The sequence below is a fragment of the Chionomys nivalis genome, chromosome 23, assembly GCF_950005125.1.
Source record: "Chionomys nivalis chromosome 23, mChiNiv1.1, whole genome shotgun sequence".
In the NCBI taxonomy this organism is placed as follows: domain Eukaryota; kingdom Metazoa; phylum Chordata; class Mammalia; order Rodentia; family Cricetidae; genus Chionomys; species Chionomys nivalis.
The window spans coordinates 27,448,549-27,463,949 of record NC_080108.1 but is presented as its reverse complement, the minus strand read 5'-3'; the positions used below and the strand labels follow the sequence as shown (position 1 = coordinate 27,463,949).

At 47.0% G+C, this 15,401-nt stretch overlaps 1 protein-coding gene across 1 annotated transcript in view; it reads right to left on the bottom strand.

Annotated features, from left to right (window-relative positions):
- The window catches only part of Entrep2 (endosomal transmembrane epsin interactor 2), a 391,900-nt gene that overhangs the window by 214,983 nt on the left and 161,516 nt on the right, over positions 1-15,401 (bottom strand). Inside the window, exon 2 of the mRNA XM_057756120.1 lies at positions 2,220-2,276. Coding sequence (XP_057612103.1) covers positions 2,220-2,276 — 57 coding nt within the window. The remainder of the gene's footprint in view (positions 1-2,219; positions 2,277-15,401) is intronic.

Genomic DNA, 15,401 nt, shown 5'->3' with positions numbered 1-15,401 from the left:
GGGTTTGGGCCTTGTTAACAATCTTATGAGATTCTTTAAAGTAAATAACCAAATAGACAAGCAGGCAGAAACTAGCTAAATGCATCCTGTGTGTTGTGTTTTCGAGTCATTCCTCTCTGATACATAGATATATATATATATGTAGGTATGTAGAGTTGGGTCTCTGTATTCATGGGTTCTGCACAGGCAAAAGAACGTTCTTAGGGGAGAGACAAAGAAGCCCCCACCCAAACTTTCCCTGCTCCACAGTGTGTGGCTGCCTCTGGGAAGTGTCTGTCCAGACAGGCAGCACCTGCAAGCCTCCATTGTAATCGGAAATGGCCTGGTGACGAGTTCTTGCCGTGAGATATACACACACTGCACATAACTGTTAGGCCAAGGAGACCCAACTCCACCTCCCATGAACCCCAGAGACTCCCCAGGCATAGGGTATAGGAAGACTGCAAATACTAAGACCTACAATCTTTCTGAGACCTTCTGTGGAGAAAGTATCTGTCGAGGGCAGCATCTGCACTGGAGAGCCAATGGGAGTAAATCAGCACTGCATAGAGCCACTAAGAATCTGGGGTTTGGCACAGTGGCTAGCATTTCCCTAGCGAAGCCCTTCATCCTCCAGCTGGGCCCTGGGAGGCGATCAATCAAGGCAAGGTGAATGCGAGCACCTTCCAGAGAGCAGCTGGTCCTACACTAATCACCCAGCAGGCCCCGAGAACCAGCTCTTGGAACACTGCCTCCACAGGCCCAGCTGCTGCCATCCCTTTCTCCCCGTGTGAGCTCCACAAACCTCTCCAGCTTTCCCAGAATACATCTGAGCCACAACCATAAGGTAACTAAGGCACCTGCATCCTGACCACCCTGTGAGGATCTCCATCCTGGAGCTAGTGGGGGAAGCAGGTGGCTGGGTGACTAAAGATGTATGTTTCTACATCCATCCTAAGGAGCATCGGCATCCAAGGTCTTAATCTGTCTGTCCTGTGGGGGTATGTGGAGGAATGGAACAGACTGTCTCTCCGTTGCTAAGGACAGCTCAGAAGTTACGGCTGGTCCCCAGCCAGTGTGTGCACTGCCAACCCATCCTACACAGAGCCAGCTTCTTGGTCCCCATGATGGGGTTGCCATAGGTCATCCATCCAAGAAAGAGAAGAAGGGCTGGGAGCCGGAACGTAGAGCATACGAAAGGAAAAAGAAAGACCAGATGTGTTTTGTTGTTCTTCTTGAGGCTGGATGGAGAGGGGACCAGGATTCACTCTGCCAGCCTCTCCCTCCACTTTTCTGCACGTTTGAAATGTTCTATATTAAAACATTTAAGGAAATCTCTTCTGTGAACCGAACTACACAAGAGGAAGTTTAACTGAAGTCTCCCCCGACACCATTTCAGGATATCACAGTCACATTCATGAAGGAAGTATCTTCCACAAACACATTTCCTTTTTTCCTATTTCCATTAATATTTAGTACGCATCATTATCTCCCAGCCTTATCACTTAAAACAAGATTTTTAAATAATTGATTAATACAAAAGGCGGACATAACCACACTGCCTTGTTCAGTGCCCATCAAGGCTCTGACATGGACACATCAATATATTAATGCATACACCGAGAAGACCAGGCTGCAGATCAATACACATGGAGATGCTTGGGGTACTTCTCAGAGGGAAAGACCATCATCCTTTCCCATCCCTGGTGTGGTCTATGCCTCCTCACCCTGCCCAGTAATGATTCCGCTCAAGAAAAAATGTTTTATCCATGCAACCTCTAAAGTTCCCCCAAACTAACATGTCTTGAACTCTGGTAGAATATATGCTGATTGTATACTCCTGTGTGAGTATCTGCACATGCACATATCTCAAAAGCACATAAACAGATCTTAGTGGCTGGAAAAAGCATCGGCATCCAGACTTTCAAAATGTCTTTGTTCTCAGAATATCCTCGAGGGATGTCATCAAAGCCAGCAGATAAAGGATGTGGTAGGACAGTCATAGGAATCACTCAAGGGGCATGCTGGGAAGAACAGCGTGCCAATGCACAGCCAGTTCTTGAGAGCCCATCAGCACGCAAGCAGACGCTAGGTACAAAAGTCTGCCACCAGCTCATAACAAGCACTGCACACCAGCTCCTGCCAACAGCTGAACGCTGGCTGCCGCTCCCTCTGCCACACTCACTCCTCCGCAGGCAAAGCACTGTCCAAGGCCACCCGGAGTTCCAGGTGCCACTTACCACAAGTGAGAGAGGCCTCTTCCAGGAGACGACGCCAATGAGTCCAGACAACAGCACCTGGAAGGAAGGCGAGCAGAGGGAGGTGAGACATTTGGCAACCTCTCAGACTAGCTTCAACCTGTTCCACTCATAAAAGGACATGTGAAATCCGTACAAGAGTGGTGTTTTCACGAGCTGGGTCTCCACTCCAGATGATGACAGCCTATGGCCACACTGACCTGGCTGTTCGAGAAACCTACGTGCTACAGAGCAGATTGCTTCCTGTGCAGTATTGCACAGCATGTCAGAGTCGGGTTTACAGACGCTCCATGAAGCTGCTCAGTGCTCCCCAGTCCTCTAACTTATCCAGCTGAGTCCTATAAAATCACAGAAAGGCCACCCTTGGACACCCCTGGAGTGAAGGCCACTCTGAAGTGAGGTGGCTGCGCGCCATACAACCTTCCCTCCAGTCTGTATTCCCAGCAAAGTTTCCTGTCTTGATAATAAACAATAACTCCTTAGACTGCTCTGGAACTTTCTAGACACCGGCTCACAGCAGCCCACCCCTTTCCTGACAAAGCCCTGCCTTTATTCTTGCCCCGGCTCCTGTTGTCACCCCTGCTTCTCCTCTCCCATGTCATCTTTATCACACTGATGCACTGTGTGTTTGTACCTTTGAAAACCACTGCTCAAACGCATATTTGTCTAGCTCCAGGCCCACCGTTTCCTAAAGTCTGCACTCAGCAGGGAAGACACTGGCTTGACTCACATATTCTTGGTCTCCTTGGGTCCAGGAAAAACCAGCGACTATGGAGACTAAACTACTTCCCATCTAACATCTGTATTTAGCCTCCACAACTTAATAGAAGCTTCTCAAGGTCACAGAGAAGTCGCCAAGTGCTACAAGGTGCTGCCCCATGTTGCCCATCAAAGGACTATCCTCCGAAGATATCCCGCCACTCCAGGCTCTGCAGTTCCCCATCACTCGTGTTCTTCCCGTTTTCCACGCTGCTCTCCTCAGCATCCTCTTAGAATCCTAATCCCTGACTCCCTAAGAAACCTCCACAACCCAGAGCTGTCTGCTAGGTATCTCAGCATCTGTGAATTCTGTTCCTGGTACCTGTTGTTCTCCCACTCAACACATTCCAAATGTATCTCAAGCCATCACCTTCCAGGCCTGGTGTTCCTCTTACAAGCTCAACTTTCCAGAACCATGCTACTTCTGCCTGACCACTCATGCCTAAATCTCGCCAGCCCACCCCAATATCTAAAAAGACCCAGGGAAGGAGGCTCTGGCTTGCTGATGGAGACAATTAATTATTCAGGAGGTCTTATCATAAATAAGCTCTTTGGACATGAGATCCTGGAAAGATGGACCTCACACACCTACCGCTGTGGGATTAGGTCAGGCAGCCAACAGCCCAGCTGGAAGTCTTGGCTGCTTTATCCCTGGAACTCCACAAGGGCCAAACAGACCTGTGAGGACCATACTACTAATACAGCTACAAAGTCTGCTTGGTCACTGTCTTAGTTATCACTGTGAATAGACAGGACCAAAGCAACTCTTACAAAAGAAAGCATTTAATTGGGGGCTTGCTTACAGATTTAGAGGGTTAGTTCATGATTATCATGGTGGGAACCAGACAGGCATGGTGCTGGAGCAATTTAGCTGAGAGTTTTCCAGCCTGATTCAAAGGCAGGGGTGTGGGGGAGAGAGAGAGGGAGAAAAAGAGAGAGGGGGAGAGGAGAGAGAAGGGGGGGAGGGAGGGAGGGAGGGAGGGAGGGAGGGAGAGGGAGAGGGAGAGGGAGAGGGGGAGGGAGGGAGGGAGGGAGAGGGAGAGGGAGAGAGAGACAATGGGCACCTGGTGTGGATTTTTAAATCATGAGAGCCCACTCTCAATGACACCTCTTACTCCTACCCAAATAGTCTACCTAGTGATGGTTAAGCATTCAAACATATGAGCCCCTGGAGGTCATTCTCATTCAAACCACTACAGTCACAGACCGCAGCCAGCAGAACCAGACCTTACACCCAACAGGCTTTAGTCTACGCACATGAATCCTTCAGTCAGCACTGACAATTAACCACAACCTCCGTGTGCTGTCCAGCATCCTTTTCCTGGTATTCTCTCTCTAATGCTGGAGAGACCCTTGGCTTCTATCTCTCTGGACATCTGAGTCTAATTCCTTAACAGGTCTCTAGAACTTGACTTCTAGCCAAGACCCAAACATCCCCACCAGCCAGTGAGGCCAGATCTATCATTACCAGATAGACACCCTGGTCTCAAGTCATTTCAACGTTCGATCCCAGGGCCATTTCTCTAGTCCTACCACCATTTCCTGCTTGACATTTCAAACTCCAATTCCATTCCTTCGCCTCCAAATTCTCCTCTTCGGGCTGAGTGGAAATTCCCAGCAAGACATCTTCTGAGCTCACTATAGAGTTCAAGGGTCAGGAGGTGGCAGGGCTGGGCTGAAATCATCTGTACGTTCAGCCATTAGAAAGTCCTCTGCTTTCCTCTATGCCTAGACATTAGCCTTCCTCACTCGCTTCTGCCTATTATGACAAACTGCCCTTAGGAGGAGGGGGCTCTCCCTCTGCCTCCCTCCAACTCTCTCTTCACATGTACCAAATAAAGCTCTTGTGACCATCAACAGGGGAATGTCTACAAGTCAGGAAGATAACCCTCATGAGGGTTGGCACCTCGGCCTTGGTCTTTGTAACCTCTAGAACTGTGAGGGAAAAAAAAATACATTATCTAAGCCATGGGGTTCTGCTACAGTATAGTAGCAATAGTTAATTAATATGTAGTATACGTATCAGCAAAACAAAACATCTGAGTTAGTTAACTTACATGGGGCACAGAGAGATGGTAGGAAAATAGCTCAGTGGGTAAAAGGCTTGCTGGGCAACAAGCAGGACCTGAGTTCAATCCTCAGTAGCCATGTAAAGGCTGAGCTTGGAGGTACATCCTTTGTAACCCTAGTATTGAGAGGCAGGAGGAGGCAAAGACAAATCCCTGGCCAGCCAGTCTAGCTAGTTGATGGGCTCTATGTTCAGTGAGTCTGTGGTCTCCAAAGGTGGAGGGTGAGAGGCAGATACTTGATGCTGACCTTTGGCCTCCCCACATGTCTGTGCACACACAGAGACATGTATATAAACATATACCAGTGAATACATACTCATGCAAATACCACACACACACACACACACACACACGGTTTACACAGGCTCACAGTTCTGGAGACCTTGGTGTGCCACTGGCTAGCTCTGCTGCCCCAGGCCTGCAGTGAGGACAGTGCAGCATGGTTAAGGGTTAAGGTGTGTAAAGAAGAAAGAAAGGCCTCAGGGCCAGGAAGCAAAGGAGGGAAGGGAAGGAGGCCCCACAAAATCCTTCAAGATCTGGCGCCCAACCACCTGAGGGCTTCCCACATGACCTCTCACAGCTACCACTTCCCAGTAGCAAGAGGTTGAGACTTCAACACATCACATGCTACTCTAGTTGGAGTGGGCTGCTGGATTCTAAACATCTACCCGCTCTCTCTCCATGCTTCCTCAGAAGTGGCAGGCTTCCTGTCTCCGGATACACTGGGGTCAGTTCCCAGGACAGCATGGCCATGCCAGAACAGTTCAGAGAAAGATTTTCAAGCTTAGGTGAGGGGTCTCTTTTGGGACACCTGTGACCCAGGGTAGAGAGACCCATCCCTCAGAGCACAACAGAAAAGACTTTTGGATTCTCTGTTCCTTGACTATTGGTCTTGGTTTGAGCTAGTTTTGTCCAACTCCAGCATCTAGGAAGGAGCTGTGGCACATTCTGGGGGCTCAGTAGGTCGCTAGGTTTATTTGATATCATGCCTACGAGAAAACGGGTTGTGAACCAAGCTAGCTGTGAAATCACCACACCATGAAACTGCTGACCCATTTAATTGGCACATTTTGTTACTCAAAGTCCACAATTTGCCAAGAATATCGGGGAAACTGCAGAAGGTCAGAGAGGAGTAACATATAATTAAACAGCTGTAGAAAGAAAAGGCAAAAAATGGGCGAGGCAGGATGCTACTCGGAGAGGGGAGGCTTCCCCTGTCAAGGCTGTCGAGTTACAAGGATACCAACTCGCTCTTTCCGCTTCCCTGCCCGACATAGAAGTCGCCAGAGATAAAATTAGAATTGAGACAGAAGTTCCTGCTGCAGCCGATGAAGAGAGGAACAGACTGTCAGGAATGTAACGGCCCTATTAGAGCCCAAAGTGGTTTCCTCCGACGGTACCACTTCCGGCCAGATAGGCCGGGAGTACACAGGCGCTGTAGATCTTGTCTTCCTAATGCTGGAATGTTCCCTTGATGCCGACAATCAAGAATTTTGTTCAGATCATCAGATCCGATTCAGAGGCAAATGATGAGGCAACATTTTAAGCAGTGGAAGGCGTCCTTGTAGAAGTTAGATGAGAGCCAATTCGATTACTTTCCCCAAACACATGGCAGGTGTGCCCACAGCTACCGCAGAGTCAGCTTGCCGCCAAGAAGCCCCAAGAAGCCGCGTTTGCTCCGTGCCTGGGGAAGGAAGCTGTTGCAGAAACAGAGCAAGTGAGCTGCCGGGGATGAGTGATGCCTAGTGAGCGGTAACAGCCACAGCGCTTCAGACTGCAGCTCTGTCTCAAGCCATATCACATAGAGGGATAGACCTCCCGCATCGGCTTCATGCTCTTTTGTGCGCCTTTCTCTGACTGGCTCTCAGCCGCGAACCAAGGCTGTTCAGCTGTGTCGTCTTTCATTCTTGGCTCCCATCATGCCAGCCCTGCCCGTGACTGTGTCTTCTCCTGAACTCACTCTTCAAACAGCCTCTCTCGCTACCAGCTACTTCCAGTCTGTGGTCCCAGCCACCACCCCCCCAACCAGGGGCGGGGGGGGGGGGGCGGGGGGCGGACTGCACCACTATACCGAGCTCATAATGTCCCGAGGAAAGCCCTCAATGTGCTATCATGGCTCCTGTCACTCTAAGGAACCAGATCTCACAGAAACAGAACTCAGGCTGTGTTCCCTTCCCAAGCTCTTTGAAACTGAGTTCAAAAGCGATCTGCACTGTGGTTTTACAGTCTCTAATTTGTGGTCCCACCCTACACCCAGCTCCCCCATGCTCCTGTCATGTAGGCTGTCCCAGACTACATTACACGGCATAGGTTTTCCTGTCATCCCTTGAAAGGATATTAAGGTCAGATATTTTCCTTTTTCTGAGGCTCTTCTCTGAAGACTCCTTTTCCTCTGCCTCTCCTCCCTCATCATCCTGTCCATGACAGCCATCTCTATTACTTACTTTAAGTTATATTTGAATGTTTTGAGGATTCTGTACAATGTAATATATATCCTCTTCTCCCAACTCCTTAAAGATCCCCCCCTCCTATCTTCCCATCCACCTAACTTTTTATTTTTGTTCTCTCTTAAAAAAAAAAATGGCCGGGCGGTGGTGGCGCACGCCTTTAATCCCAGCACTTGGGAGGCAGAGGCAGGCGGATCTCTGTGAGTTCGAGGCCAGCCTGGTCTACAAAGGGAGTTCCAGGACAGGCTCCAAAGCTACAGAGAAACCCTGTCTCGAAAAACCAAAAAAAAAAAAAAAAAAAAAATGAAGTCCAGTTTGTGTACTACTCCTGGCCACAGGGATTGCCATGGAATGTGGTTGATATACCAGGCACCATTCCATTTAAGAAAACCGACATTTTCTCATCCAGCAACTATCTGTAGTGATATTTTGTTTGTGTTTCAACAAATAAAGCTTGCCTGAAGACCAGAGTGCAGAGCTAAGCCACTAGAGACCGGGGGAGTGGTGGCACACACCTTTAACCCGGGACTCCAGAGACAGATGAAATCTCTGCTCGTTCAAGGCAGCCCTAGACTACACAAGATTGAATCTGTCTAGAAGAGAAACAGAGCTCACACAAAGGTGATCCCAGCACTTGGGATCACACACCTTTAATCCCAGCACTAGGGAGGTGGAGACAGGAGCGATATGGCTGAGTGGAGAGAGGAATGTAAGGTGGGAGGAGGCAGGAGCTCAGTGCAGTCTGAGGAAGTGGTCAGTATGAGAAGACACACACAAGAAAAGGAAGAAAGCAAAAGAAAAAAAACAGGATAACTGGAAAAAATTCCTGAAATCTGAATAATAAAGGAACTGCTGGAGGAGGCATCACCATTTCTGATTTTTAGGTTATGCTACAGAGAAAGTGTAAGAAAACAAGCATGGCATTAGCAGAAAAAAAAGACATATTGAGAGTGATGCTGGTTAGAGTGTAATGTTCTATATTGTTTAATCATTACTTTAGAATGCACACCCATTAATTTAAAAAAAAAAGCTGTACATTTTGTCACAGTGATGGTAGCAGCAGCTTTGTTCTAGCTGCTTTGTTGGCTGGTCTAGATCAAGAGGTCACATAGGCACATAAGAGGTCATGTGGGCACATGCCTGTAATCTCAGCTCTGGGAAGGTTGAGATGAAAAGACTGGGAATTGGAAGCCAGTCCAGGATACTCAGTGATACTCTCTCTCTCTCTCTCTCTCTCTCTCTCTCTCTCTCTCTCTCTCTCACACACACACACACACACACACAAAATTAAAGGAAAATCAAAGAAACAAAAAGAAGTCAAATACAGTGCCTTGCCTGCTCCACGCGTATCTGTGTGAGCACACTCTATGATGCTCCACGCGTGTCTGTGTGAGCACACTCTATGATGCTCCACGCGGGTCTGTGTGAGCACACTCTATGATGCTCCATGCAAGTCTGTGTAAGCACACTCTATGATGCTCCACACGGGTCTGTGTGAGCGCACTCTATGATGGTCCACACGGGTCTGTGTAAGCACACTGTATGATGCTCCACACGGGTCTGTGTGAGCACACTCTATGATGCTCCACACGGGTCTGTGTGAGCACACTCTATGATGCTCCACACGGGTCTGTGTGAGCACACTCTATGATGGTCCACACGGGTCTGTGTGAGCGCACTCTATGATGCTCCACACGTGTCTGTGTGAGCGCACTCTATGATGGTCCACGCGGGTCTGTGTGAGCGCACTCTATGATGGTCCACGCGTGTCTGTGTGAGCGCACTCTATGATGCTCCACACGGGTCTGTGTGAGCACACTCTAAGATGCTCCACGCGTGTCTGTGTGAGCACACTCTAAGATGCTCCACGCGTGTCTGTGTGAGCACACTCTAAGATGCTCCACGCGTGTCTGTGTGAGCACACTCTATGATGCTCCACGCGGGTCTGTGTGAGCACACTCTATGATGCTCCACGCGTGTCTGTGTGAGCGCACTCTATGATGCTCCATGCAAGTCTGTGTAAGCACACTCTAAGATGCTCCACGCAGGTCTGTGTGAGCGCACTCTATGATGGTCCACACGGGTCTGTGTGAGCGCACTCTATGATGGTCCACACGGGTCTGTGTGAGCACACTCTAAGATGCTCCACACGTGTCTGTGTGAGCACACTCCATGATGTCCCGTCAACAGTCAGCCCACCAGCACACTTCCCACAGTGAACCCCTATGGATAAGAACTTGTGACTGGACATGATGAAATCCTTCCCATTTGTCAGTGTCACCCACTTAAAGATTCCATCTCAGCCACAGTCCTGCCCACATGCAGGGAGTAACATTGAATAAACATGTCCACATGGGGCAGGGTATTCCAGCCCATCAACAGTTCTGCATGTTACACCAGTGTGTTCAGAAGAATTTCAAGAGTACGAAGTATACATCATTATCATTAAGTTTTTATCAACTGTCTTTTTTGCATCTCCTGAATAATCGCATTTGTTCACGAACACTAATGATTAATTCATGTACTTCCTCCTCCTTGGAGTATCTTTTCACTCCAGATATGAACCTCCTCACCATGCTCTACTCTTTTAAAAGTACTGTTGAATTCAAATTTCCAACATTTTTACTAAAGCATTACATTCTTCTATTTAAAAAAGTCCTATTTTCTATTCTTGTGCTAGCTTATGTTTGAACTTGCTAGAATGACCTTCGCAAGAATTTGGAGAGCCTTCAGACCCACGCAGAAGACGAGACACAAAGTTCCCAGACTCTTGACCCATGGAAACTCAGAAATGTTCTTTGTGGTGTTCTGAGCCACTAGACTTGTGGAATTCAGACATACGGCAGCAAAAATGTGAAGCAGGGAGCTGATAAACTGGTATGCGAAGAAGAATCCTGTGAGAATTGGAAGTGAGGGGATGAGATGAGATGTGGATTGCTGAAAAATCTCTGAGAATTATGAAAGAGGGAAGAGAAGGAGGGAGGAGGCAGAAAGGAAGGATTGGTCCGGTGTATTTACTATCCGCTGTAAAAATTAGGATATTGAAATACTATGTCTGTAGTTACATTTGTTGAGCTCTGGTTGCATGCTGGACACCTGCCATGTGTTTACATTTTAACTCTGCTGTGACTGTCCTCATAGGTATGTGTGACTGCTGTGTCCACGCATGGAAGGAAACATGACAACCTAGTCATTAACTTACTGTCCCTGTTTGTTATAGAAAACTGTGTGAGGACCCGAGTGCTTAAACCCCAGCTACAGCTTTCCTATATGTGTGCAAGTAAAGGAGGGAAAGAATAAAATTTAAAACTCCATTTACAAGACTTGCAAGCAAAGAGGCAAGACAGGAGTAGAGCAAGAACAATGCCAAGAAAGCTTTTCAGCGGTTCTCAACCTGTGGGTTGCGACCCCTGGGAGGGCACTGAACAACCCTTTCACGTGGTTCACCTAAGATCATTAGAAAACACAGATATTTACATTACAATCCATAAAAGTAGCAAAATTACAGTTACAAAGTAACAATGAAAATAATCTTTTGGTTGGGGGTCACCACAACATGAGGAACTGTACTAAAGGGTCACAGCATTAGGAAGGTTGGGAACCACTGCCTTAAACTGAGGGACAAAAGAAGTTTTATTATTAGATGAAGCAACACATTCCCTTTTAAGATAGAAGGGATTCAGTAATGTACATATTCTGCATGATTCTAATTAAAATATTTAAAAGAGATAAAAATGATCCATGCAATACAAAGTAAATCGGCTAAGTCTCTTGGAAAAAAACAAAACATAATTTCTTTTTTTTTTAATTTTTTTTTATGGTTTATTTAACTTTATTTTATGTGCATTGGTGTGAAGGTGTCAGATCCCCTGGAACTGGATTTTCAGACAGTTGTGAGCTGCCATGCGGGTGCTGGGAATTGAACCAGGGTCCTTGAGAAGCAGTCAGTGCTCTTAACCACTGAGCCATCTCTCCAGCCCCCAAAACATAATTTCTATTCTAATCTTCATATGAGAGCAAATTCCAGAGGAACCAGAGATGAAAGCCTAAATGTTCTCGACGAAAACGGGAAAAAATTAAAAACCGTCTTGAAGTCAGCCATACACATAACACAGCCCCAGGGGTCACAACAGAGAACATTGACGTGTTCAAACTTTTCATGTTTGTGGTGTGTCAACACTAGTGGGGGTGACTAAATGCTGCCACCTGTCTCTGTGGAAGGTGCAAGTCTGTGCTCTGATGTGCCAGTGGGTGGAGTGCCTGTTCCCATCCCTGCCTTGCCTGGTCGTGCCGGGTGGAAGCAGGACCACACTGCCACCCCAAGGCTGTGCACTCTGGCCTCCTCATGCACATCCGCAGCCCCTAAGCCCGAGTCCTGGGATAGCACTGTGGCACAGACTCCAGCAGAAGCCTAGTGCACAGTGGAGTTGTCCTCACCGACCTGCAGACCTGAAGGAGAACAAAACACTGAGTTTGGAGGAGATGTTAACTGTGCCATTATTTATGGCAAGAGGCAAAAAGCAAATTTGTAATTTTAAAAGAATATAAATCCCCAAACAACTGTAATAGGAGAAATAAATTAATAATAGATATAGTAGAAAAGATTATTTTTCTTAATTCACAAGAGGTCTGTATACATTAACAAGAAAACAAAATAACTCAGTAGAAAAATTAGCCGAACTCTAAAAAGAGGCGGTGTATTTTGAGCAGAGAATAAACCTCTAAGAGCCAGCCTACTTCAAATGCCTCAAAGTTTAAAACATTAGAACAATGATATAAACATTTGTACCTATCAGATAAGCAATATTTTGGTGAAGTTTTGGCAAAAGGCAGACAGGTGGACCTACACAACTTATTGAACACAGAGAAGTCAAGCCGGTGCCAACTAAAGCCTTCAGATCTGCTTACTAGTGCTCATAGGACTGGAAAGTACTCTGCACTCTGCCATAGGAGAAAGGTAAACACCAACTCTGCTATAAACCCTTCAAGCTATAAGAGTGACCTGCCTACAAGATACATTGGTGCAACAGTAGTGCAAAGCTTGTGTGAGCATCCAACCAGTATCTGATTTGAGTTAAGGCTCACTCCATGAGATGGAACCCATACCCATTGCTGTTTGGGTGGCCAAGAACCTGAGACAAGACAGGCTAAGGTCCTAGGGGATAACCAAATATGACTGTTCTCACAGATCCATGCCTTGCTCAGCCATACTTCGAGAAGGTTTCTCCTGAAACAGATGGGAACAAATACAGAGACCCATCACCAGACAATACGCAGAGAGTGAAGAGACCCTGGAACACTCAACACTAAAAGGGATGTCTCCATCAAATCCCTTCCCTCGGGGCTCAGGGGAACTCTGTACAAGAGGAGGTGGGAAGAAGGTAAGAGAGGCTGGAGGACATCAAAGAAACAAGACCTTCTAGACATGACAAGGCTGGCACACATATGAACTCACAGAGACTGTGGCAGCATACACAGATCCCGCATGAGTCTGCATCAGATGTAATCTTAGAGCTGGAAGAATAGACACACGTCCCCATTCCTAACCCAAAACTATCTCCAGTTAATGCTTGCAAATGAAAACTGAGTTTTCTCCAAGGGAGTCTCCCTGGAGAGAAAAAAAAAATCAGGCTTGAGAGTCAGCCCCATGAGAGTAATGAAAGAGACATCCGGATGGAGGGGCATTTGGGGGTTAGGGAGAAACCTGGTGGCAGGGAAACTCCCAGCAAGGACTCCTAGTTGAGAGGGTGCTGGAACTGACCATCTCCAATACTCAGATCAGTGACTTCCTAACGTCACCAGAGAGCATTCATCCAGTAACTGATAAAAGCAGATGCAAAGATTCACAGCCAAGCATTGAGCTGAGCTCCAGGAGTCCTGATGAAGAGAGAGAGGGAAGAGATTATATGAGCCAAGGGGGAAGTCACAAACAGCTGACCTGAGCTCAGGAACTCTGCACTGACACCTAGGGAGCCTTAATGGGACCGACCTAGGCCCTCTGCCCCTGTGTGACAATTGTGTAGCTTGGTCTCCTTGTGGGGCCCCTAGCAGCAGTGGGATCAGGAGCTGGCTTTTGGGAACCATACTAGGTTGCCTTGCCCAGCCTTAATGCAGGGGAAGGAGCTTGGTCCTGCCTCAACTTGATGAGCCATGCTTTGTTGATGCCCATGGGAGGCCTGCCCCTTTCTGAACTGACAGCTTCAGTTCCTGCTGTAAACTCTAGTTGTTTTGTTTTGTTTGTTTGTTGAGACAGGGTTTCTCTGCAGCTTTGGAGCCTGTCCTGGAACTAGCTCTTGTAGAGCAGGCTGGTCTCGAACTCACAGAGATCCGCCTGCCTCTGCCTCCAGAGTGCTGGGATTAAAGGCTTGCACCACCACCGCCTGGCTCCCATAATGCTACTTTTAAAAGTAGCTGGTCCTAAGACTGGGGCAATGGCTTAGTTGATAGAGTGTTTGCCATACAAAGATCAGGACTTGAGTTCAGATCCCCAGCACTCATATAAACACTCACGGACCACACACAAACACACAGACACATTCACCACACACATATATACAATAATTGCTGGCGTTAGCCAAAGAATTAAATGTGAGAACTAGAAATAACTTGGGTGCTTAGCAAGAGGGGAATGCTGCTCTTTGCTGCATCCCTCACCACTGCTACCACAAAATCATAGTTTGGAAATATAGTTAATGCCCCCAAGACATGCTCACAGTTGGTGAAAGACAAAGAAAAGCCAAAGACAAGAGGTTGGGAAAGTGGCTCGCTTTCCTGCTGAGTCTGTCCGTATGGACACCAACACGCAAACAGGTGGAAATGCCAGGGCTGTGTCTCAAACCTGTCCTCACTACCTCTGGACAGTGTGCTTGGCTTCCTCTTTTCTCTTTTGTAGTTCTGGTTTACATACAATAAAAAAAAAAGACATTATTAAAACCAAAGTCAATGGTAGTTGGTAGTTGGTTCTATTTTCCAAGGTGGATGAAAACTTATGGGGGGGGGCGAAAAACAAAAACAAACTAAAAACTACATCCAAGCCTTCCTGTAAATGTGGTAGTCAGAGCCAGATAGCAAAAGCACTTAGACAGGGCTGGGTTCCACATAAAGAGACAGGGAACTAGATCACCAGTATGTGGTGGCAAGGGTTGACAGGCTGACCAAATAGGTATGTGTCAGGATGGGAAGACCTGAATGGCCTGGAATGGTGCCAGCTGGGTGGCCATGACCACCCTATAAGCCCAGTGTCAGATGGGAAGCTCAAAGTGGTCCCATTACCCTGTTCAGAAAAGAATGTTATGTAAACTGCAGAGCATTTTAATTCTCTCATTTTAGAAGCCTCTTTCTTTGCACAACAATAAAAACAATGTATTTGTTTATACAGAACATTAATTCCATTAAAATCACATTATGTATAATGAAAAGCAAGCAGACTATAATTACAAGAGCAGACTCACCGACCCACATCAACTTTCAATTCCAGTGGAGTTACAGCAGGAACTGAAGCTGTCTGGAGCAAAGGATGCTGCTTTATTTCCCAGTGACCCAAGGAGGGCTCACTGTGCTGAAGTTAGAAACTTCACACTGTATGCGCCTACTCCAAAGGCAGGCCTGCTTCCTGAGGCTACCTTTGCCTGGATTTTAACACAGACAGACGCTGAGGTTTTATATCTACGTAAAGAACCAAAGTTCCTTCATTTTGTCCTCCACCTCCATCTTGTTTGTGTCTTGTGTAAGCCATTTTCCGTAAAACATCCCAGTTCTCAGAAATGGCTGGGGGCAAAAGTAATAGGGTAGCCACCTGGAAAGTACATATAAGCACAGAATTTCCTCAGCCAATAGGAAAACTTAACAAGCAAGCAACAGGTGACGTTCGAAAATAAAATTTCTGAAAA